Raw genomic sequence first — 26,650 nt, forward strand, 5'->3', positions numbered from 1 at the left:
TAAAACTAATGTATTCGCATAATTGTCTTGAGATAGTTACAGTTTAATTTAGAAGGCAAAGTTAATAGATAATAATAATAGAAAACAAATTCAAGATGGTACATTAAGTTCTAAAGCACTGAAAGCTATCATGGTGCCTAAGAAAAAAGTTCAGCTGATGTAGAACTTAGGCTTTCAGATTTTCTTTTCTTGGTTTTTGTTTTTAGCAAGATTTTTATGCATTGAGCCATCTCATTTACCCTGTTTGGTTTCTGAGACTGGGTCTTATGTATGCAGGAGGAGTTTTTCATCTAAACAACTGATCAGCTCTGACCCACCAGCTGCTCCCCAAATAACCACACAGAGACTTATTATTAATTATAAATGCTTGGTTGATAGCTCAGTTTGTTACTAGCTAACTCTCACATCTTAAATTAACCCATATTTCTTATCAGTGTTCTGCCACATGCTCGGTACCTTTCCTCAGTATGGCAAGTTCACCTGCTTCCTCCACCCTCCTTCTTCCCAGCATTCTCTCTGCCCCTAAAATCCTACCTAACTATCAACCAGTCAGCTTTTTATTAACAATGAGAGCAATACATCTTCACAGTACACAGAAGGATTATTGAACAGCTTGTATAGCCTAAGCTCTCTTCAAATTTGATATATAGCTAAGGTCGCCTTTGGACTCCTGATCCTCCCTCCTCTGTCTCCCAAGTACTGAGATTACATATGTTTACTACTATGTATGACTTTTATTTGTTTTTGTTATTACTTTGTTTTGTGTTTTTGAAGCAAAGTCTCACAGTATAGCCCAGGCTATTGTGGAATTCATTATGTACATGAGCCTGACTTTAAACTCATGGCTCTCCTGCCTCTGCCTCCAGAGTGTTACTAGAAAGAACAAATTAGAAAAGGCAAATCTCAAGACTATCATCAGTTTAATATAAAAACCAGATAATCATCATCCTTCTAGAGGATTTTACACACACACACACACACACACACACACACACACACACACACGACTCATTATGAGTAATACCATCTGTACTGACTGGTTTTGTGTGTCAAACTGACAAACTAGAATCATCAGAGGAAGGTGCCTCAGTTGAGGAAATGCTTCCATCCTTAAGGCATTTTCTCAATTAGTGATCAATGGGGGAGGGCCAAGCCCATTGTGGGTGGTACCATCCTTGGGATAGTGGTCTTGGGTTCTATAAGAAAACAGGCTGAACAAGTCATGGAGAGCAAGACTAGTAAGTAGCTATCCTCCATGGGCTCTGCATCAGCTCCTGCTTCCAGGATCCTTCCCTGTTTTGAGTTCCTGCCCTGACTTCCTTCAGTGATGAACAGCAATGTTGAAATGTAAGCCAAATAAGCCCTTTCCTCCCCAACTTGCTTTTCAGTTATGGTGTTGCAGCGATAGAAACCCTAACTAAGACATTGTCTGTGAGATGCTTATCATAATGCTAATCCCAATGGTTCAAGGAGAAAAACCACTAACTACAATCATCAATGACCAAATTAATTAAAGCAAGCAATTAATTAAAGCAAGCTTTTTTAACTCATGTACTTAGGCTGCCTCCCCCTATGGTAGCATTCAAGAGGTCAGCCTTGGACATGGGTAAGATAAGAATTTTTATAGTTCAGGGGTTGGTGGTTTCCAGAAGGAGTATTTGGCAGGCTAATAGGTAGGGTTACAGGAGAAGCATTATAAAGCAGTCATAACAACATAGTCATAACAACCCTTTGAAACAAAGGTAAGGTTGCAGGATGGTCATAAAAACTTTTTGAAGCCAGACCGTAGTGAAATACACCTTTAATCCCAGCACTTGGGAGGCAAAGGCAGGCAAATCTCTTGAGTTCAAGGTTCCATGACAGCCAAGACTACACAGAGAAAACCTGTCTCAAAAAAGAAAACAAATAAACAAACAAAACTAACATTTTGAAACAAAGACATGTTAAGTGAGTCATAGCCCAATCCTTGAGAAACAGAGACTTAGTCATAAACAGGAATGAACCTACTTTCAAGCCTAAAATGGAGGCAGATTGGTTCATCAACATTTGATAAATAGTTGATGTTGTTAAAAGTGCTGGTTACTTGTTAATCACAAGAACTTAATCTTTACCATTTGCCCAGTCTCCAGTGATGTTGCTCTTCGCATTAATCATCGAAGCACAGGACAGTCAGTGAGGAGTATCTCATTTGTAGTACTCCCAGGACAAAGTTGGTTTGAAATGTTTGAAACACTTCCCCTAGTTCTCAGTTAAAACAACAAAATATGTTTTTAAAATCTTTTACTTTTAAGAGGAAGATGGAACCAGCTTGAATTCAAGTATCCTGGCAGCACTCCGAAAAATGCAGGATGGCTATTTTGGTGGGGCAAGGTAAGTGAGCTAGGGGAGATGTAGCACAGGAAACTATAAATAATGCTTGAGCCCTGTTTAGTGTATAAGAAAGTCAAATTTAGATTCAAACCAATGCTGAAATAGCACACACAATTATAAGAACTCACTGCACTTTCTCAAGATATCATCTCAGAAGGCACATGAGTGTCTGCTTCCATTGATTCTTGGAAGGAAGACTATTCCTGAGTTGTGAAATAGCCTTCTAGAAATTTGTTTGTCTGTATAAACACATAAGCCAAGGCCCATTTTGACAGTGTTTCTATTATTCGGTGTACATCTGTAATTGGAATTCTTATATATAAAAATTAACTTATTGGGGCTGGAGAGATGGCTCAGTGGTTAAGAGCATTGCCTGCTCTTCCAAAGGTCCTGAGTTCAATTCCCAGCAACCACATGGTGGCTCACAACCATCTGTAATGAGGTCTGGTGCCCTCTTCTGGCCTGCAGGTATACAGACAGAACATTGTATACTAAATAAATAAATATTTTTAAAAAATTAACTTATTTTGTGGTTTATTATTAATATATTCTTTGGGGTCTTATTTTATTCAATATATCATGACCCATTTCTGTCATTATTTCTTTCATTTTTCAAATTATCAAGATCTGGCCATTGGTAGCTCCTTTAAACTGGCTTCTTTAGAAAATTAATACTACTAATTTCATTTGAAGTTTTGTAATTGGCTTATTAAGTAGAGAATTATATAGTTAAACTTAATTTATTACAACATATAAAAATGTCAAATTTTGTCTATGTCTAAAATTGTCTTTTGATGGTATTTTTAATTTTTTTGAGATTTCTTTTTATTTTTATTCTATATATATATGAGAATTTTGCCTGAATGTATTTCTGAATGTATAATGCATGCCTGATTCCCACAGAGGCCAGAAGAGAGTATCAGATCCCCTTGAAATGGAGTTATAGATGATTCTGAGCTGCATCTGGGTGCTGGAAATTGAGCCCAGGTCCTCTGCAAGAGCAGCCAGAGCTCTAAACCACTTAGCAGTCTTTCTAGCCCCGATGGTATTTTTTTAAAAATAATGTGATAGATTTGTGTGATTTATCTTAATTCTCTATCCACTTCTCTCATAGCTAATGCAGTTTTTTACCAGATATTCAACATAGTGTACAGCAATAAAAGAGAATACAACTACTCTGTTGGAGGATTGTGAACTCGAATTAGTGGTCTTTCTTTAAAAATCTTGTCCCTAACATGTTGAAACATGTAAAGCATTCTTTTATTGACAATTGTGACTCATTTGTATATCTTTTAAAAAGATATTTCCTCATTTGCTGTTTTCTATCTACCCTATAATTATAAGGATCCAGACAGGTAAATTGTCAGAGTTTTTGACAACATCTTGCTGCACACACTTAAGCTTCATGGACCCTGGACCTGAGGGTAAGCTGTACAATGAAGATTATGATGAAGACTATGATGAGCTGGAATCTGGCAACTGGATGATGGATAGCTATGATTCAACAAGTAATGGTAAGGAGGTCTTAAACACCACTGGCTGACCAGACAAGAATGTGAGTGATTGTTTAGCTTCATCATTAATAACTGATGTTTCCAACAATCTCATAGTGTACCATCCTCAGTCCTCTTTAATACATTTAGATTTCTCCTTTTGTTTTGCTTCACTTTTCTTTCCTCTACTGCTCTTTGGTTTCTGGCTTAATATCTCTGTGGTGACTGATTGTAGAGTATGAGGTTAGGCAATGCCTTACCAAGATTAGGGAAGATTTCTTTCTTGAGTTTTTGAGGTAGCTGGTAATTTGAAATAGGAAGAAACAATGATAAGTAAAATATTTAATCAATAGTGCAGTTGAAAACGTCATACATATACAAATATATGTATATCTTATGTTTGGCATTAAAATATGAAATTTGGTTAGAGTCATGTTTAAAGTTTCACATAACTCAAGGACTTATATTTTACATATTAGAGACATGTCTCGATATTTCTGAGGAGGTCTCTGTACTTTGAAAAAGCCTGTTCAGAATGCCTGTCACTATTATGTGACAAATGCGATGAATAATGTACATAATTCATGCTAACGATACAAACATGGTGCCATGAGAATGCATTCTGATAGCATGGATTTAAAATGACTAGGAAACACTGACTGCAGTGCACAAGTACTGACCTTTGCAAGACAAAAATTACATTGTTTGAGTCTTCAAAAGAGAATGGTCAATAAGAGAATGGTTCTTCTAACTATCTAAATCTTGGTGGACTGTTTTTGTTGTCTGGGTATTTGACTGTTGTCTACCATAAGATACTAACAAGCATAATCTCATAGAATAAGTACTGTTTTTTGTTAGGGCTCAACATTTACTCTATATTCTTCTTTATTTGCATAGTATTTCTTTTTATATAAAGCATTTTGATAATTAAATATAACCGATATCCCTCTATTCAAGTATCTGGATTATATTCATAGTTAAAATATGTCACTAGGATACCATTGAATTTGAGTTTGATTCTTAGAGCTCTACTAGTTCCCATTGGTCATACCAGATCACAGAGGGACTTCTAAAGAGGTCACTGAAGATTGTCCAGCACCAAATGATGCATGACAGACAGACAGCTTTGGTTCCAATCCCAGCACTTCCCTAACTGTAAACATAATAAATGTTCATTTTGAAGTGTGACATTTCCATTATCTGTATAACGATATGATTTAAGTGTGTCCAACCTTTGGATATCATGACATGATGTCATCATCTACCAAGTTCATGTTCAAGAACCATGCAATAATAGAGTTTTTTAAAACCTCATGTTTTGAGTAAGTTCATGATTTTGTTTGAGGCCTTATCATAGTTATCCTTGGCTACATGTGACCCACAAGCCATGGGGCTAAATGTACCTAGATGATACACGGGAGAGGGTGAGCCCAAGAGAAGGGAGACAATATGTACTTTCTGCAACAATTCTCAATGTCCAGAACACTGCCTGTTCCATAGTAACAACACATATTTGGTGGATAAATAAATAAATAAGATGTCTAAAAGGCAATTTGTGACCAATAGTCCTTAGCCAACGGCATGCAAATATGCTTTTCTTGTTAGTGATTAGTATTAGTGTTTGTAGACTCTTTTTAGAACTAACTCATTATTTTGTGGAAGATTTTTTTGCCCTTCTATGGCCTTTCTCCAGAAAAGTCTCTTTCTATTAGTTGAAAGGGCCTGTCCTTCCCCTTTTCCAATGTTGTCTCCCTTCTACCACCCCTGCCATCACACACATAGAAATTATGAAATACTTGCTCTGCTTATTCTAGAACAAACTCATACATTTAGCTTTCAGTAACTTTACCTGTGTCTCAGCAAAATTGAAGAGCAGGTGGATCCTGGTAAATGGCTGTAGACTCTAAATCTTAATCTATGAGGTTATACAATTGTCTCAAGGGTTTTTTTCCCCATGAGTCAAGAACAGCCTTCCTCTGAGATGGTGTTTTAGGTATAAGAGCCACTCATTCTGACTACTAGGGAAGATTTTGAAGTAACTATGTTTGTTTTTGTTTCTTCCCTTTCCTCAACTAACCTTGCAGCTCGCTGTGGTGATGAAGTTGCTCGTTACTTAGACCACCTTTTGGCACACACTGTTCCCCATCCTAAACTAGCTCCTACCTCACAGAAGGGAGGGCTAGATCGGTTCCGAGCTGCTGTGCAAACAACTTGCGACTTAATGTCCTTGGTGACCAAGGCCAAGGAGCTGCATGTACAGAGTGAGTAATGCCATTACTCCCTAGTGTCAAACACAGATGCCATGAAGCCCATGATGGAGACAGGATCATGGTTTTGTTCACTGCTTTGTTCCCAGCCTCTTGGGCAGCACCTAGAATATAGTAGGCACTCAAATCCTTATGAAATCAATGAATACTATATAATCGTGATATGGATACTGTCATACAGTCTGGTTTGACCAAGAAAACAGCAAGACACAGAACGAGAGAACATATTCAGTTTTAATATAGAAGTAAAATGTGGAAGAGCATTTCTCATATGGAAAATTACTTCTTTGAGGGTAATTTAGAATTTCTATTATAAAACAGGGTAGACAGAAGCAGAGACTGATATAAACTACAACTGGATTCCCCTTTATGCCCACTCTAACTGTGCATCCAGTTGTTCTAGCCATGTAGATCTCAAATATAATACTCATTCTTCACAACATCGCCACAGTTCTCTCCATAACAAGTACCTTCCTTTAGTAATGTTTTCATTGGAAGGTATCTTTTGTATGTTACAAAAGTAGCCATGGTTCCTAAGACTTCAATATCTCTGTGGTTGCTATATGTGGAGAGAGAGAAGGGCTCCTAAGCCACACCTAGATGACCTGAATGTTACATTATCCAGAGGATGAGAATGGTTGTGATGCATGCTCCTGCTACCTAAATTTTTATTGACCATTACTAACCAGATACTAAATGTGAGCACTGTTTAACATTGAGATGAAGGAAAAGCTTAGGATACCATTTGGTTGTGCTCCAGCTAGAAAGAGTTTATGCAACGACATGAACTTATGTTCATTAAATTGCATTTATCATTTGTAAATCAGGAAACCAGAATTCGATTCCTAGCATTGCTATTTACTTACTTGACCAGTTATTTGAGCTCTGTGTCGTCTCTCTGTGTAAAATGCTGAAAATGAAGTGCAGGTCTCTCCTTAGAGGTTATGGTAAGTATTTCTACTATGTAAGTAAAACATCTTAGAAACATCTCAAAGTTGATCAATCACTACATGTTTTTTGAGTCTCTAGATAGAATCATCCAGACACAGCCTCTGGAAATCAAATATTTGCCTAGAAAATCCCAGAAAAAGTAAAATGTAACTGAGTTATTCCTTTTAGGTGTTTTTATGTATTTATATGAAAATACTAGTGATAGCATCATTGTGATAGTGATCCTATTAATAAATATAATATCTTATATGTGTAGTTGATGGTACAATTACAGAAAATCCTTTCAAAAATATAAAAATATGCATTAATTGGATATTTAAAAAATTATCTAATAGCCACATTGCTTTTTATTTATATCATTGAAAGAAACTTTCGTCATTCTTGTTTTGTAAAGAACTGATCCACATGTTACCGTATTGCTAAGTCAACCATGTGTTTTATGTTTCCTACTTAACTTTTTCCATAAATGTCAACTTCCTGCAGATGTTCACATGTACCTTCCTACAAAGTTATTTCAGCCTTCCCGCCCTTCATTCAATTTACTTGACTCACCTCAGTCTCCACAAGAAAACCAGGTAACTGTGCATTTCTGTCAGCTTTTTGTAAAAATCTGGCATCTTTTTTTCTTTTTTTATTGATCCTTTGGGGATTCTACATCATTCATTCCAATCCCACTCATTTCTCAGTTCTTCCATATCTGCCCTCCACCCTTGTAACTTCCCCCACAAAAGAAAAAGGAAAAAGCAGTGAAAAAGTACAAAACCTCTGGCCAAGCCCTCTGGGAAACCACCTGTTCCTCCGTCAGTTGCAGCCTTCTCTCGTACCACTCACAGCTGTGGCATCTCCAGTTCTACAGCCCATGCACCACCTCGCTCCACTGTGTCTCTCCTGCCTCTCCACATGTCTTCATCATAGTGGCATCGGAAGCTGTGGTGTGTCACGTAGTACACCCTTTTGCCCCAATAACTTTACTTGCAAATGTGCATGCAGTAAGTCATTGGTCAAGTTCAAGGCTTCTGGCTTCTGGTATATCATCAATACTGGACCCTCACCAAGACTTCTCTCAGATATCTGGCTGTTGTCCAGAGTTGTGGAGATCCTATGGCTTTGGGTCTGCAGACCAGTCCCTTCACATACTCCAGCAGCTCATAGATGTGGTAGATGTTGGCGTGGGCCAACTCAAGGTCCTGGATCTGGGCCTGGGTGATAGCTCTCCTGTGCCCATGCATTTGGGGCCATTTCTCTTACACCACCCCAGTGAAGGGCAGGCCAGCTCAGCACAGTACTTGGACATCAACATGGCTTCAGGCAGAAGCCCAGGCCTTTGGTGGTAACCTATGCCTCAGACATTAAGCAGACACTGCCAAGGTAGGACCACAAACCCAGACATGGCCCCCAAGCAGCATCACAGCCCTTGACCCTCAAAATGGCTTCAGGCAGCAGTACAGGGCACAGTTATCCGCTTGGCCCTTGAAGGTAACACAGGTCACAGGCATCAACACAGACCCCAGCTGCAGTAGAACCATGGACCCAGAGGTCTGGATATCACCATGGCCTCAGGTAGAAGCACAGACCAATCAGATCAATTTGACACTGTACCACCACACACACCCAGAGACATGAGTATGGCCCCAGGCGCCAGCCCAAACTACAGACATCCCTCAGTGGTAATACAAGGCCACAGGTAGACCCCCGCTACTGTAGGCCAATAGACTCAGACATGGCCCTTAGTGGCAACCAGGCCTGAGCATCACCATGGCCTTGGGTGGTTGTACAGGCTTCTCATATCAGCCTGTTCCTGTCTCCAGCTCCATCTCTCTCCACAGCACACAAACCACTCAGCTTCTCTTCCATCTCTCCATCATTTACTCTCTCTCTCTCTCTCTCTCTCTCTCTCTCTCTCTCTCTCTCTCTCTCCTCTCCCCATTTCGTATTTGTTCATTGTAGCTGCAGGGCCCAGATGGGCAGGCACTTGGGTGTTTTCTGGCCTGACCCAGGGCCTTGGGGCCAGGACAGGTATTTCAAACTCTGCCATCTTTAAGGAAAGTAAGAAAACTAGTCACTATGGTTTCTGATGTGTCTTAGTTTGCTGCAACAAAACACCATGACCAAAAAGCAAGTTGGGAAAAAAAGGGTTTATTCAGCTTACACTTCCACACTGCTGTTCATCATTGAAGGAAATCAGGACAGGAACTCAAACAGGACAGGACCCTGGAGGCAGAAGCTGATGCAGAGGCCATGGAGGAGGCTGCTTACTGCCTTGCTCAGCCTGTTTTCTTATAGAATCCAGGACCACCAGCCTGAGCATGACCCCACCCACATGGGATGGGCCCTCCCCCTCCCTCATCAGTCACCAATTGAGAAAAAGGCCTACAGCTGGATCTTGTGGAGGTATTACATCAACTGAGGCTCCTTCCTCTCTGATGACTCTAACTTGTGTCAAGTTGACCCAAAACCAGCCAGTACATGGTATTAAACAAAACACTATCAAATAAAGATATATGTCTTTTTAAGCTTATTCTTAATGTAAACTTAGAAAACTACTTTTCTGTATCTTAGGGCTTGGTGGCCTTGCTGTTTTGGTTGTGCTTTTTATCAGCATTTTGGGAAAACCATTGTGAGGCAGAGTCTCAAGTAACTTACTGTGTAGATGAGGATGGTCTTGAATCCTGATCCTGTTGCCTTAACCTCCCAAATGCTAGGGTCACAGGTGTACACTACCACATCTGACCAGCATTTAGAAAATACTTGTGGAAAAGGTTTAGAGGTGGAAAGATAATTTATTCTAGGTCATCATCTAGTTAAGCACTGTTAACATCGTCCCTTTTATCATTTCTTATTCCAAAGGTTCCTTCTGTTCGTGTAGAGGTACATCTTCCTAGAGACAAATCTGGGGAAGTGGACTTCCAGTCGCTGGTTTCACAGTTGAAGGAGACTTCAAGCTTACAAGAGCAAGCTGATATACTCTACATGCTGTACTCAATGAAGTAAGTGATGGCTATTATTGGTATACATTAATGCACACATTGTGAGGAAGTATAGCATGTTAGTCAGCTTTCTCTCTTATAACAAATGCCTGCGTCAGTTTATTAAAAGAAAAGGTTCACTTTCGAGCTCAAAATGTTCCTTATTTTAATATGCTTTGTAATTATTTATTTTATGTGTATGAGCGTTTTGCTTGCATTTATTGCTGTGCACTCCAAAGCTTGAAGAGAGTGTTAGATTCCTTGGAACTGGTGTTACAGATGGTTGTGTGCCACCATGTTGGTGCTGGGAATTGAACCCTGGTCCTCTGGAAGAGCAGCCAAATGCTTGTTACTACTGAGCAAACTCTGTAGCCACTAATATTAGTATTTAATAGAAAATATATTGATATATAACAGTATTCATTTTGCTATTTTTTTCTGCTTCAAACTCATTTTTAACATAGTTCAAAAATTTTTTTTGTGGTAAGAGAGAATACAATAAAGGATGTAAGTCTGTATTTTCCTCTAATGAAAGGTCATGTTTCTACTCATGTTTAGTAGAGTTTGTACTATGTTAGACACCTAGTTATCCTTAATTATTATTTAAGAGTAAAAGGTATAAAAAGCCTTTAAATAATAACCTGAATTCCCTTTAACTAATAACTTGAATTTGATTATTTTAACTATATAAAGTTGCTCTTTTTCATATGGAAAAAGAGAAAAAAACATTTTATTTTGGCTTATAGTTTTGGAGATTTCATTCTATTGTTGGTTGGCCATGTTGCTTTATGGTCTGTGATGAGGTACCAGATCATGGCAGCAGCAGTGATCACCATTCACTTCATAACTGGGTTACAGGAGAGAGAGAGAGAGAGAGAGAGAGAGAGAGAGAGAGAGAGACAAAGTAATAGAACAGTGTCCTAGTATCTCCTACAAGGGCACACCTCAGTAACCTAATCTAGGCTCTGCTTTATAAAGGTTTCCACCATCTCCCTAAAATTACATAGGTAGAGGACCAAGAGTTTAACATTTGAGGACTATCCAAGATCTAAACTATAGCACACAGTAAATGGATCACAGCATTTGAGCTTCATGTACCTGTTTAGTACAGTTTACCAATATACTCATGGTGTGATTTCAAAGCCTACATTGTATACATTCACAAAATTAGTATTATTCCTGCCTCATAAAAATTATTATAAATAGCTGGAAATCTAGGGCTGAAGAAGTAGTTCATTGATTAAGAGGACTAGCTCCTCTTCCAGAGAACCTAGGTTGGATTCTCAGCACACACATAAGGGTTCACAACCAACCATCTGTAAGCATGGGATCTAGCCCTCTCTTCTGGTCTCTGTGGGCATCAGGCACACCTATGGCACACAGATACACACGCAGGCAAAATAACCATACATATAAAATAAGGAATAAAATTGTGTGTGTATAAAATCCATAATGCAATGCCAGGCCATAATAGGTAATCAATAACAGATAAATATGATTATCAGTATTGTGGTCCAACACAGATTCCCTAACTGGACTGGAACGGAGTCGCGAGGAATAATCAAATGCAGCTTACACGGTCATCATGGAAGGGCAAGATCTCTCCTTTGTTATCCAAACACCTTATATATCATCATATCAATTGAGCGGGAAAACACATTAGGCTGTCTCCTAGGCAACCAGGTGCATGGGCTCAAGTCACGTCTGTATCTACCTGTATTCTAGCAGTCAGGTAGGCCATAAATTAGCATCTCTATAAGACATCCTCCAAATTACAAAAGAAGGAAGCACCAAACCTCTTAACTCTTAAGTCATCAGCTTCAGCCAACACCTCTTCTCAGGTAATCTACATTTATAACAAAAGAAACTAGGAGCAGCACATCCTGGCTATTGTTAAACAGAGACAGCTTGTCTGCAGAGTTCGTGACCTCCTCAGACCGGGCTTATGGCTCTTGTGCCATACAGAAATATGGGCCTACACTTATAGAAGCCTATTGGTAGATTGTGTGTGTGTATATCTGTATATATGTTGTGTGTACATGTCTGTGTATACGTGCATGCTTGTGTGTGAAGGTATATTTGTAGAGATGCATATGCATATGTGTGTGTAGGTCAGAAGTCAGCCTTGCATGTCAGTCCTCAGGCACTATGCGTCTTGTTTTTTGAGACAGGGTCTCTCATTGACGTGGGCCTTGCCAGTTAGCCTAGGCTGGCTATATCTGCTTCCCCTGCACTGGGATTAAAGAATGTGCCACCACACCTGGCTTTTTTAATGTTGGCTCTGAGAATCAAACACAGGGTCTCATGCTTGCATAGCAAGCACTTTACCAACTGTTCTGTCTCCCCGGTCCTATATTCCTAACTCTCAAAAGAAAGTGGGCAAGATTGTCAAAGACCAGCCTCGACCGACGAAATTCATATGTTCCAGGGTAGGAGCATAAGGATTAGAATTACTAAGCAAAAGGAACAGAGATATGAGAGAAATAAAAGTAAGAAACAGAGAACAGCATCGGGAGGGAAATTCAGTAAATACTGAATCCTGAATGTGCCCATGCTTTTTTTTCATACACTTTTATACGCCAATACAAAAGGGGGGGAAGAAGGCAAAAAACCCACTTTAACATGACACAAAGGACAACCAGAATAGTTACTTGTTTCAATACTTGAGACATCAAGCCATTATTTCCTGAGTAAAGCATTTGATGTTTTGGGCAGGATATGCAGCAAATAAACCCTAGACCAAGTATCCTGTAGGCAGCCACTCCCTATGTCAAACCTCCTATTTTAAATGAAGGAGCAGGAATTGAATTCTCTGACCTTTGGTCAGGGTGGAGTGGATCCACCTCTATGGGCCATCTTAATGTCCAAAACACCAAGTAACCACACTCTAGGTCAAGGTTTTTTGTTTGTAGCCACATGTGTTGTCAACAACTTTGAAAGAGTGAAAATAAGCTGGTAAACTCTCTGACCTTTAGTTAAGGTGGAACAGGCTCACATCTGTGGGCCCTCATACACGGTAACTAATGCTTCTAAGAAAATACGGCACTCAGGAGCCTGAGTCAGCATGATGATTTCCATGGATTCAAAGCCAGCTGTAGTTTCATAGTGAGTTCTGATGCCACCAGAGTCTAAACTTGGTGAACTAATGGGTTTTATTGGAATTATTTATAGAAGCATGGGTGAGGAGTCACTTACAGGAGCAGACATTACTCAAAGATAGCTGCATCACCAATACCCATCCCCGCTTGGGTGGCAGTTCACAAAAGCTGGAAACCGGGAACATACTGCGTACTCTGCAGGCAGCTCAGCAGGTTGAGGTCTCCCCTCCAAGTAATCAGTTAGTCGAAACCTCTTCCAGGCAGCTCTGCTGGTGTTGTAGGAGAACGCTAGTTTGTTCCTGGCTGCTCAACCCTGAAATAATCACACAGAAACCATATTATTTGCAATACTGTTTGGTCAATAACTTAAGCGTATTTCTGACTAACTCATATCTTAAATTAACCCATCTCCATTAATCTGTGTATTTCTCTAAGGCTGTGACTTACTGTGTCTGTCTCCAGTGGGACTACATGGCTTCTCTCAACTCTGCCTTTCTTCTCCCAGCATTCAGTATAGTTTCCCCCACCTACCTCTATTCTGTTTTATCACAGGTCCAAGACAGTCTCTTTATTAACCAATGGTATTCACAGCATACAGAGGGGAATCCCACATCATGCTGGTTTCTGCTTCTTCTAGGCAGTTGGTGGGTCTTTCTTTGTAGCTTGGCTTATATGAGATTCTTTGTAGTTTTGCTTGTCTGAGATTCTTTTTGTCAGTTTGATGGCCTGAGAGTGACACAGCAATATTTATTGCTTATTCTGGGAGTGAGATGCCTAAAGAATCTGGTCAGTTTCAGGGACTTCCGGAAGCTTGTTTGAATTGTTTACCTTTGGCTTAAGGTGTTACCCTTTGGGTTGGAATGTTTCAATCTGGTGGGAAACTGCTACACAGCAGCTAACCCGGGATCCAGAGTGAGATGCCACAGAATCACTAAAAAAACAGAGAGGCTTATCAGAAAAAGAAACAATATTTTTGAGTGTTTGCTTACATGTAAGTTACCCTGATAGGTATTTGCTGTCTTCTACTCAGCATGTGAAAATGAACTCATATAATTTCCTGCCCATCCAACCTGCATAAAATAAGCAGTAATTTTTATATTGTGGTGACCAGGGAGAATTAGAACGGAACCTCTCTTCTAAACGTGCCTTGAATGCCAAGGTTGCTGATGCCATGCACACATACAAAGAGGGTACGGACTAATGGGACACTTTCTGGGAGAGCAAATGAGGCCCCTAAATTTCTTCTGAAAAACTTAATAGAGTAAGAAGAATAGACCTGAGGTTTGGGCATGATTGGGCGTGAGGCTTGGGTTACATTCTCACTAGCACCAAAGGAAGGATCCCTTGGAATTTCTTGATAAGAAGTGGATGCATTTGCCCTGTTTTTCGGCTAAGTTCAGTACATGATTTGTACAACACCTTTTCCACTCATATATCTGATGTGGGTTCTTAGAGAAGCAGACAATGTAAGAATATCTGTAGACACAGACATCAAATCCTAAGATAGAAAAAAAAAGGTTCTTTTCAACAAAAGACTTAGGAAATGGGCAGCTAAACAAGACATACAACTTTTAAAGATAATAGTCACTCTATTCCTGCCACACACCATACAAAAAATTTTTTGAGGGCCCACCCCTGCCAACAAGAACTGAGTAAGTCCTTACAGTATTCTTACCCAGTTTAAATAAAACAGGTAGTATTTCACCTTTCTACTGCCGGTGTGTCAGTGAAGGACAAGGAGGCATCTGGGACTTGCCTGTCTCATGAACATCCATCCCCACCTGGTGATGGGGCACCCCTTCTTCAGTAAATGCTCTCAAAGCAGACTAGTCAAGAGTTTGATCACTGAGTATAAATCCTAGGTCAGCTTTGTCCACATCGGGGATGGTAACAAAGTGACCCTTTCCCACTCTAGGGTGGAAAGCCTAGTGAGGAGCTTCACTCTCGTTCAGCAGTAAAGGGGACACTCCTTCTGCTGTCTCTCAAGGAAGGCCAAATGGGGAAGCCACACTTCATCCCCAGAAAGTGGTAACAAGGCAGCATATGCTTCCCCTAGCGGTACATTATCAGAAAAGGCCTGCTGGGATGCATTTATTAAGTTCCACATTATTGCACCATATTACCCCAGATGTTTAGGATACCAGTGATTGTTATACCAATCGATTGTTATACCAAGAACCAGGAAGTTCTCAGCTTGAATGGGCAAAAGGAATTGATAAGTCAGCAGAGATAAGGTATATGCTGCAATTAAACAAAAAAATCTCATAGAGGAACTATAAAATTGCTTCACAAGTAACTATTAATACCCCAGAAACAAATGAAAACTAAATGTTTGAGCAAAGAAATAGAAAGCCTAAAGGAAAGCTAAACAGATATTTTAGAAATAAAAACTATAGTAATCAAAATGAAGCAGTGGAATATAAAGCATTGAAACTTGAACAGAGAACTCTAGAAATTACAAAACTTAAACAACAGAGACATAGACCACAAAAGTAAATAGGGTCTCAAGAGCATGTAGGAAAAAAACATGACACAATGTTTTAATTATTTAGAATATTAAGTATTATACTTTAATACTATCAGTGTTAAAAAGCATCTGATTAGCCAATGTTTTGTTACAGTTGATTTGTTGAATTCCAAACATAATTCAAGTCCACACATTGTACTTGGTTACTATATTTCTATAAGTGCTTTTTAAATGTCTGTACTCTCTCTTCCTAATATTGGTTTGTTCTGTAGAGTTCACATTCTTCATTTTGCTGAGTGTCCCCTCATGATGTTATTTAAACGTGTTTCACTTTCCTTTGTATTGCCTATAAGTGGATAGTTATTACCACATATTTGATAGATCTGCATTCAATTTGTAAAGCAAGACAAGTTCAGAGGTGATAATATCATACCAGAAAGGGTGGAATGTATTGCTGTTAACTCTTTCTCTTATGTGGAGAGTAAGACCCCCCAAGCTCTGTACATACTGGGCAAGTGCTATACCACCGAGCTACATATCCAGCCTATGATTGTTCCTCTTTTTTATCATATTAAGATTAATCCTATCTGGGCTTGGTGGTGTGTACCTGTAATCTCAGCATTGGGAGATGGAACCTGGACGATGGACTATAAAGCTGATCTTGGCTACATAGTGAGTTCAAAGCCAGCCTAAGATACGTACACTGTTTCAGAAAAATAATGGCTAGGGGTGCTGCTCAGCATTGAAGCATTTACATAAGATGCAAAAGCCCCTGGGTTCTATCACCAGCATGCCACAGTAACAACGAAAGATTAATCAGATATTTTTCACCTATGCTAGTGTTTCCTTTAATGATTATAACATCTAATACTGGTCACTGCCCAGATCTAGTATTTTATTAGGGATTGCCAAATCTTAATCTTCAAATTCTACATACTAATCTTTTTAATGTGCCCACTTAAGTTTCTTCCCTGTTGAAAATTCTCCAATTTGTTTCCCTTAAGCAGAGGGAAAAAAAGAGTTTAAGAGTTAATGTAGCATACAGGAGCCCCCATGATAAAGTTCCTGCCTGCTTTCAGACCCCTCTTTTACCATCTTGTGTTCTGTAATTGGTGTTCTAGCAATCATGTTGTTTCTCACATCTGTGCATTCACTCGTTATTCTGTCCGTGGGGGACCTTCTTGTCCTCCTCCTTCAGACTGACTCACAGCTTCTGACATAGTCTCAAGGAAGTAGCTGGAAACCTTCCCTTTCCTACCTTTTTCTCCTTAGGCAAGCCTCTAACATAGTGTGTATGACTGTTGCCCTATTGGCATGCTGTTTTCATGCATTTGTCTCACCTCTCTAGATGAAGCTCCTCAAGTTCAGAGACTTACTTTCATTGTAGCTGCAGACTATAACCCTGTGCCTGCCACATGTACATAGTTTGGACAAAAGAATGCATACCCTTGCCGGGCAGTGGTGGCACACGCCTTTAATCCCAGCACTTGGGAGGCAGAGGCAGGCGGATCTCTGGGAGTTCGAGACCAGCCTGGTCTACAAGAGCTAGTTCCAGGACAGGAACCAAAAGCTACGGAGAAACCCTGTCTCGAAAAAAATCCAAAAAAAAAAAAAGAATGCATACCCTTATTCAGTTCTTATACTTTTTCATGAAGGGGTTACTTAATAGTACAAGGCCCTGGGTTTAGTCCCTAGCACAGAATTAAAAAAAATACAAAAATCACAAAAAGACCAAAAAGGAAGAGCTTTTTAAAATGAGCAATTCAGTACCTATGTTTATTATAGATGTGGAAATCATTTCAGAAAGCTGTATCAACATAGTCAAGGTTGCACAACTAGGGAAATATATTAGATAAAAAGTTATTGTTGTCTTTGTTTTGTTTTGTCTGTTTTTAAACAACTCCAAAGCATTTCTTTCAACTTACGTTACTTAGTGAGCAAGTGAAAACACACAAGTATTCCCATTATCTGAAAAGCACCCCCATCAAAGTGAAGCATTTTTACAATTCATATATATTTTTGATTTTTTTTGAGACAGGGTTTCTCTGTGTAGCCCTAGCTGTCCTGGAACCCACTTTGTAGACCAGACTTGACCTGTCCAGCAGGCCACGTAATTTGTGAGATTCTCCCCTCCTTTTCAGAATCTTTAAGAATGTCTCTAATTATACCATAAAAGCTAAAGAATGATTTAGGGACCTCTTCACCCTTTCTTAGAAGTTTATTGATACTCTTGCCTACCCTATTCCATGTTAGGGGCTGAATGTCCAGGCCATTTAAGATTAGCCAGGGACATTTTTCTTCAATATAACAGAAAAATTGTAAGAGGTCCTTTTTTTTTTAACTCTTATACCTCTTTCCCGTAATGTAGTCTTTATCTCTCTTATAAAGAGGGCCTCTTTAGAAGCCGACTTACCCATCCTAATAAGATAGCCGAATTTACCTCAAGACGATGCAAAAGCGATGCAGGACGTCTCTACCAAAGTACACTCCGGAGCGCTTTTTTCTTCAATTGGGGGCTGTCCAGTGACCACCAATCCTCGAGCTGCCCCACGTTGGGCGCCACTTGACCTGTCCAGAGGCCACGTAATTCGTGGGCCTCGAGTTCAGGATCACCTGGGTAGGAAGGGAGGGAAAGAGAAAAAGAACCAAGCGCATATAAAGAATCAACAGAGTCGGTCTGAGATGCGTCAAGATTCCGTTTATTGCAGGCAGGGGTTTATTCTTATAGAATGGTTTTGGTAGGGAGGGGTAGGGTTAGAGGGGAGCGGAAACTATCGCGCCCTAGGCCAGGAAGGAAGCAATATATCTCTAGAAACATCTAGTGGTTAGGCCATGTCTTGGAACACCTTGTGGTCAGGTCGTTTTGAGAACTGTATCACAGCTATTTTTGCAGCAAGCTGTTCTTGCAGAGGGGATGAGGAAAATTGGCCAGTACTTTAGGTCGGGGGGCTTCTTGGTCCCCAACACAGACTCACTTTGAACTCACAGGCCTGCTTCTGCCTTCTGAGTGCTGGGATTAAAGGCATGTGCCACCACATACTTCATGTATTAAAAAAAATAATTGAACAAGCTAGTCCTGATGACATGCACCTATAGTCTCAGCTATCTGGGAGACTGACACAGAAATATGACTTAAGTCCAGGAGTTTGAGTTGAGCCTAAGCAGCATAGCAAGATCTATATCTATAGTCTATTGATGATAATTGCTGATAGCATGAAGAACACAGATAAACAGAAATATTTTTCACAGTCGCTACTTGATTGGAATATGCTTTCTTACAATGGGAATTACTAAGTACACAAGCTATTTTCGCAGTGCTCAGGATCAAACTGATGATTTGTTCATGTAAGGCAAATCATCTCTTGTAGAGTACACTCTGAGGCCTTGGGTTTTATATTTTTACATCGCTTAAGCTTCAACAAACTGTTAAGCAAAGAACACAAATTTGACTGTTATGGAAATTTAATTTGAAAGTCAAGATAAGGATTTGAAAGTCATGTATCCTGAAGTCCTGAAGGTATACTTACGACAGTAATTGTCCCATATCCATTTATTTGCTAATAAAAAAGAATTATCAGCCAGGTACAGTGTCATTAGCCTCTGCCTCTCTGCCCTTCTGACCCTCTCTGTCCCTCTGCTCCTCTCTGCACCTGCCTCTTTTAAAATGTCTTTAACTTTGGTTTCTGCAACATTTCCCCTTAAGTAATATTCAGATTAGGGTCTTTTTTTTTTTTGCAGGCCTGCCACTAAAGTTCCTTTCTTTGAAAACATTAGTCTTACTGCAGATAGTGTTAATTTTGATCAGCTGAGTTGATCCTTTATTTAAGGAAGTGCCTTCCAATTTCCTTCACTAAAAAGTTATTACGTTGGTTACTCTTTGCAAGCAACCTTCTGTAAATATAACTATAAATAGCCCATTGGTTTTTAACTTGCACTTGCTTGTTTCGTAACCTGCTGCAGCCAACACAGCCTGGATAGCCAAGACTGGCGGGGGTGCAGGAATTGACACATGGAGGCTTCTTTTCAGGTGGAAGAACAGCAACCTTTATTTTGCCCAGCAACCTTTTATACCTCAACTCCTGTGGAGACCCACTGGCCAGAAAGAACACAAACATCCTTGTAACAGACCACAAGGAAGTTCCGCTGTCAGTCAGGGAGAGTGAGGGCAGCTGGATCACAACAACTCTCCCATTTTATTTTATAATACCTTGCCTGTCATGGGGAAGAGCCCTCTAATATTCCCTGTCTTGGGTAGCATCCTGCCCCCAAAGTATTGCCCATCTGTGGCTACCCAGACACATAGCCCTAAACCAAGTATCCCCAGGACTGACAGCACCAACGAGCCAGACCAGCGCTGCAACCATCTAGCATGCACTAACAGTGGTAAAATTAACAAAAGCAGTATTCCAAACCCCTCTCATATGACGGTTGAGTTCCATAACAGTAGCAGAAGCATGCAATACAGTGTCATGAGTAACTCACATAACAAGATTAACTATTGAAAGTCCAAAGATAGTTCACTTGCTCCTGAACCAGAGCCACTTGTTGGTTCAAGGTCAATATGCCCAATTGAATATGTGCATTAAGATAATTTTGAATGTCCAAAGCATTGCTGACTCTTTCAGCCTGCTGGTTGACAGTCTCAACTGTCTGCACAGTCTGTGAGAGAGCAAGTCTGGCAGCAGTAGCTGTGATGGCAAAGCTCTGCTCCAGCTGCCTTCTGGCCCTGTTGTGGGAGCTGCAGGCCTGCTTTTCGTCCCGCCCAGCTCCCTCACGGCTAGCTTTACCCGAAATAACAACACACAAATTGTATTCTTTTAAACACTGCTTGGCCCATTATATCTAGCCTCTTCTTGGCTAACTCTCGCACCTGGACTAGCCCATTTCTAATAATGTGTGTAGCACCCCAAGGTGCACTTACCGGGAAGATTCTAGCCTACGTCCATCCTGGGTCGGAGTCTCATTGCGTCTGCACCAGAGAGCAGAGCTATCAAGTCTGAGCTCACTTCCTCTTCCTCCCAGCATTCTGTTCTGTTTACTCCACCCACCTATGTTCTAACCTATGAAGGCCAAGCAGTTTCTTTATTTTTTAACCAATGACCTTCCTCCATCATGGCCCCAGGCGCACTCACTCTGGATCCAAACTGCTGCACGGAGTGGAGGGAAGCAGGCTCACTGCTTCTGCTCCAAAACCATTGAAGGGGCCCCACTTTAATGATCTTTTAGGGAATTTGGGCATTGTCAACCTGTCTGACTACTTCCTGCTGAGTGGGGGGGAGGGGTGCTGCATTCTTGGGAGTATTTTACATCAACATTTCAGGGTGTCCCGGTGATTCAAACCACATATATTTGCAATGAATCCACAGATTCTCATCCTCTATGGAAACAAAAGCAGAAACTCTTTTCTAAAGCATCAAATTCGTAGGCCCATATTTTAAAGTCAAAGTACCTTTCTTAAAAGTTCCCAGAATAAATTGTCTTTCTCCAGTCCAAAACAAAATAGACAACACAATCAACAAAATAATATATATCTCTACACATTCTATCTTTTGAGATCCTCAATTCACCTTCCTGCCTCCTTTTTATTTCTTCTCTACTGGTCAATCTTCCAGAGGGCATCCCTCAGAGCATCTCTGGGGATGAAGACACACATACTCCTTTTAATCTGACTTGGCTTGTTCCCAGTCTAAAACATTTAAACCCCCTCCTGTACAAAATCTTTGGCTGTCTTCCTTGTTACTTCTGTGCCTTGTTGCTTTAAGAGTTTCAGTTACTTTTTGAAGCCTTTCAATTCACCCTCCCACCTTTTTATACTTGCTTATCTTTTGGAAGATGTCTCTCAGAGTTATCTCTGGGGATGAAAAATTAGAACACTACCTTCCCCAATACGCTCCTTGATTTAGCTGGTGGTTGGAGCTACCCCGTTCACGTATCCCCACTTTCCAGATCTCAATGGGACCTCCACTTGCTGCAGCCAACGCAGCCTGGATAGTCAAGACTGGAGGGGGTGCCGGGATTGACACATGGAGGCTTCTTTTCAGGTGGAAGAACAGCAACCTTTATTTTGCCCAGCAACCTTTTATACCTCTACTCCTGTGGAGCCCCACCAGCCAGAAAGACCACAAACATCCTTGTCAATTACAGACCACAAGGAAGTTCCGCTGTCAGTCAGGGGAAGTGAGGGCAACTGGATCACAGAAGTACCCATTGATGACACATTTTTCATGTTTTAAAAAAACCAAAAAAAATTGGTATTTGAATAGGCAATAAGTTCTTATAGTTCAACTTTTTTCTAATTTTATTCTATGTGTATGAGTGTATGCATATTTTGCCTGAATGTTTGTATGTACACCATGTATATACCTGATGCCTAGAGGTCAGAAGACAGCGTCAGATTCCCTGGAACTGAGTTATAGATGATTGTGAGCCAGCATGTGGGTGTGGAAAACCGAACCCCTGTCCTCCTCAACAGCAATACATGTTCTTAACTACTGAGCCTTGTCTCCAGACCCTTGTGGTTCAACATGTTAAAAGTATGCAGCCAGGCAGTGTTGGCACACACCTTTAATCCCAGAACTTGGGAGGTAGCGGCAGGTGGATCTCTGTGAGTTCAAGTCAGTCTGGTCAACATAGCAAGTTCCAGGATAGCCGGGGCTATACAGAGAAACCCTTTCTTGAAAAAACAAAACAAAAATTATTCAAAAATATATAGCGAAAGGGTCAAATATTTTCCCCATTTCTAAATAATCAGCTTTTTCGTGGTCAGTGTTATTTTTGTCTGTGCATTCTCCTAGGTACATTCTATGCATACATATGTAAATATAGACATATATGCGGGTATTTATAGCCCTGTGTATCCAATGTTAGCATAGTTCATACATTGTTCTATATGCCTTTGTTTCACCAATACTGTGTATCTTAAAGATCACTACATACATATTCCAGTTACCTACCACTTCATTAAAAAAATCACCTCAATACCCAATAGCTTGAACAGGAGTTTACCATAATAAAAATGTGGAACCCTAAAGTGTCTTTAATAGTTCTTAGATTGTCTGATCTTGACTAGGCAGTTCTTCCTCAAGGTCTGACATTCAGCTTTTGTCAGACATTGAGCCATGAATGAAGTCAGCCAGGTTTTCTCACTCATATACTCAGGAGTAGATACTGGCTATCAGCTACAAATTCATCCTCATTACCTACAGCTCTAATGCCTTCAGATGATGCCCCATATGTCCTTCCTCCAGCATGACGACAAGGTTCTTACAGAGTTACAAGAGAAGACAGGGTGGAAACTATATTTTCTTTGATGACCTAGCCTCAGAAATTATCCAGTCTCTCTGTTACGAAGCAGACCTGGTGGTGTCCTGTTTTTCTTGGTTTGCTTTCTGTGTAGACCAGACTGGCTTTGAACTCACAGAGATCTCCCTACCTCTGCTTCCCAAATGCTGGGATTAAAGTTGTATGTACTATACCCAGCTCTTCCATTTCTTTTTATGTAGTGAGGAGCAGCGGGCATGCTTTTCATCCTGCCTGGCTCCCACACAGCTAGCTTTACACCCGAAATAACAACACACAAATTGTATTCTTTTAAACACTGCTTAGCCCATTAGCCCTAGTCGCTTATCAGCTAATTCTCACATCTTGATTAACCCATTTCTAATAATCTGTGTAGCACCACAAAGTAGTGGCTTACTGGGAAAGATTCAGCATGTCTGACCTGCGTCCATCTTGGGCCGGAGCTTCATAGCATCTGACCAGAGAGGAGAGGCATGGCGTCTGGCTCACTTCCCTTCTTCCCAGTATTCTGTTCTGTCTACTCCACCTACCTAATTTTCTGACCTATCAGACCAAGCAGTTTTCTTTATTGATTAACCAATGAAACAACAGATTGACAAATGACCTTCCCACATCATTTTTATTGATGACTAAATAAATTACATTAGGGTGGTTTGCAGGAGCAATGGTGCCTACCTTTTATTTTCTTAATAGATATGAAAAACTGTATTATTTAAATATATTATAATTTATTTAACAATACTCCTAATAATGATGAACATTTGGGTATTTTCTAGTCATTCACTATAGCAAACAGTGCTTCTGGTGAATTACCTTTTAACTGAAATTGCTTCATATATATGGAAAGAATTTATTCTACAGTTAAACCACAAGAGCAGAAATGGTGGGTCATATGGGAATGTAATTTAAGTATTGTAAAAACTGCCAGGCTCTTTGCAGAATTTGCAAATAGCTCTCTAGAGACATTGCTTCAATCTTCACTCCTACAAGGGACTGTTTAAGTGATAAGCCACATCAATTTGGGGGCTTTTTAAGAGCTAGATATAATAAAATGTTATCTTGATATAATATGCATTTTAATTTTTCTTACTACGTGTGAAGTTGACTGCCTTCTTCTATATTTATGGGATACCAGTGTTTATTTTGCCCAATTTTCCTTTGTTGTTGTTTACTTTATCTATTTCAATTTCTTTATTTGTTTTTAGCTGAATTGGCCTATGAATTACAATTATTTTTCCTCTTTTGTAATTTGTCCTGCACTTTGCATACTGTCTTCAGTAAGAATGCTTTACTGTTTTGTATGTATAAAATTACTGAACTCCAGTTTTGTGGCTTCTGCTGATGTTTCATAGCTAGAAAATCCTTTTCCTTCCAGCATTATGAGCTAATTTCCCTTAAGTTCTTTATCATTTTAATATTTGTGTCTTCACACATTTAGAATTGTAAGATACACTTTCAGGCACTGATCCAACTTTTTCCAGAAAGCTACTTGATGCTTTTAACATCATTTAATAAGTAATCTACATTCATCATATACTAAATTCCTAATTTCAGATAACTTTCTATATCTCTAAATTGATTTGTGTAACAGTAATTGTATAATAATCACATATCTGTCTCCTTTCAACACAAACCAATTCTAATGTTCATTAAATACAGTGTGCTTTCAGAACTTAAACCTTTTTCAGTGATGTTGAAGCTTGAGATGTGGGTAAAAGAATGCATTGTGTCAAAGCATAGCTAAATTATAAAATTGGTGTCGTAGACATTTAATTTCAAGATTGGGAGATTGACTCTTATGGTTTTATAAGTGTTTTTAATAAATAGTTTTTTACTAAAAAAAAGGCCAAAACAGGCATATCCATTATAACAGTAAAAGAAAATATTTTTCTCATTTTTAATGTACTCCCATCTTTAAAATTCCAGAGGACCTGACTGGGACACTGAATTGTATGAAGAAAGAGGTGCTACTGTCAGGGAGCTTCTTAGCGAACTATATGGCAAAGTTGGTGAAATTCGGCACTGGGGTCTGATCCGATACATCTCTGGGATCTTAAGGAAGAAGGTGGAAGCACTTGATGAGGTACTAATAAGTTCTTGAATTTACTCAAAATCTAAATGGGGAATACTTTAAAACTCTGTGCTGGGAGTATAGCACAAAGGTAGGGTAGTGCCTACTTTTCCTGGAGTCCTCGGTTCAAGCCTTTGCACTGCAGAGGGATACCTTGATTTTCCTAATTGTTTTTTAAACAACTGCAACTTCTAATTGTTTTCAATTGCACGTCAAGTTTCTGATACTCAGCTTTTTATTTGTGAATGTTTGGAAATCTGAAAATTTTGGAAAGGGTAAGTAAGCTCTGCTCCCTCTTCATAGGCCTGCACAGACCTTCTCTCATACCAGAAACACCTGACGGTAGGACTTCCTCCAGAACCTCGCGAGAAGACCATCTCTGCGTGAGTGGGGCATATGGTTGGCTTTTTATAAGGTTTCGCTGAGCCTTTAAGAAATTGGGTGAACTTGCCACAATTCTCTTGTCCTAATTTGTATACGTTCTTATATACAGAGCTGCAGAACAGGAAAATGATGGGATACAAGCAAATGAAAAGAGAAAACTTATAGGAAGTAACACTTAGTTTTTTTCTTATTGATTTTTCTAAATCCCTTAATTCTACTCATTCTAAAAACACACAAAACACAGAACGTCAGGAGTTAACAACATAAAAGGCAACCCTAATCTGAAAAAGAAATAGAAGAAAGTATATGGCTAGAGCATTGGGCTGTTATATGCAGCTCCATGCTGCTGAAGAAGGAATCAAAGGTGTGAAGGTTAAAGTTGAAAGGGGAAATGGTCACTCACAAAGCACTCCGAGTGCACGTCTGCAGGAACACCACCATCAGCTTCTTTCTTTGTAGCCATTATGCTTATTTGTCACATGGTAAAGATTAACAGTGAAACACTGGTCTGGAAAGACATCGAGGGGTGAGTTTTAAATGAAAGTTCTGGTAATATGGCAAGAGTGTGCCTCAGAGGCAGTGCATGAGAGTTTTGCTGTGAAAGAACTAAACTTGGTGAGCTGTTGTGGCAGGGGTTTGGACTTGCACTGTTTTAATTTTAAAATATATTTAGGCTAAATGATTGTAGACTTTGGTTTTCATTCACTGTTTTCTTCTTTAGACCTCTACCATATGAGGCACTCACTAAGCTAATAGACGAAGCCAGTGAAGGAGACATGAGCATCTCAATCCTTACACAGGTGGGCAGCATTAAAAAGCCTAACCTGGCAATTGATGTTTCAGTATTTGTTTTTAATTGACCTGACAACTTGCAAAACAGACATTGTGACACTCTAACTTTTGTTTATATCCATTCTGTACACAGGAAATAATGGTATATCTTGCCATGTACATGAGAACTCAGCCTGGCCTCTTTGCTGAAATGTTCCGACTTCGAATTGGTCTGATCATCCAAGTTATGGCAACAGAACTGGCTCACTCTCTTCGATGCTCAGGTATTTATTTAATTCAGTAACTAATTGTAGGTGGAATTCACTTCTAGGGCAGATCCATGGAGGTTGAAATCAGGACGGGAAGGAAGAACATTTTATTGATCCATTGTTGTTGATTATTTACTCTTTTTATTACTATTATTTTTTTGGCAGAGGGCCTGCCACTCAGCTACCAAATAAATCACACTGGCCTTAGCTTGGCTTGTTTCTAGCCAGCTTTTCTAAATTTAAA

General features: G+C 39.7%; 1 protein-coding gene across 1 annotated transcript in view; it reads left to right on the top strand.

Annotated features, from left to right (window-relative positions):
* Phka1 (phosphorylase kinase regulatory subunit alpha 1) overlaps positions 1 to 26,650 on the top strand; it is a 127,892-nt gene that overhangs the window by 74,593 nt on the left and 26,649 nt on the right. The window contains exons 17-25 of the mRNA XM_013350522.2: positions 2,292 to 2,370; positions 3,715 to 3,884; positions 5,948 to 6,124; positions 7,565 to 7,656; positions 9,929 to 10,068; positions 24,838 to 24,994; positions 25,286 to 25,365; positions 26,088 to 26,166; positions 26,292 to 26,421. Of these exons, the coding sequence (XP_013205976.1) occupies positions 2,292 to 2,370; positions 3,715 to 3,884; positions 5,948 to 6,124; positions 7,565 to 7,656; positions 9,929 to 10,068; positions 24,838 to 24,994; positions 25,286 to 25,365; positions 26,088 to 26,166; positions 26,292 to 26,421 (1,104 nt within the window). The remainder of the gene's footprint in view (positions 1 to 2,291; positions 2,371 to 3,714; positions 3,885 to 5,947; positions 6,125 to 7,564; positions 7,657 to 9,928; positions 10,069 to 24,837; positions 24,995 to 25,285; positions 25,366 to 26,087; positions 26,167 to 26,291; positions 26,422 to 26,650) is intronic.

The sequence above is a fragment of the Microtus ochrogaster genome, chromosome X (assembly GCF_000317375.1).
Source record: "Microtus ochrogaster isolate Prairie Vole_2 chromosome X, MicOch1.0, whole genome shotgun sequence".
NCBI classification, from domain to species: Eukaryota; Metazoa; Chordata; class Mammalia; order Rodentia; family Cricetidae; genus Microtus; species Microtus ochrogaster.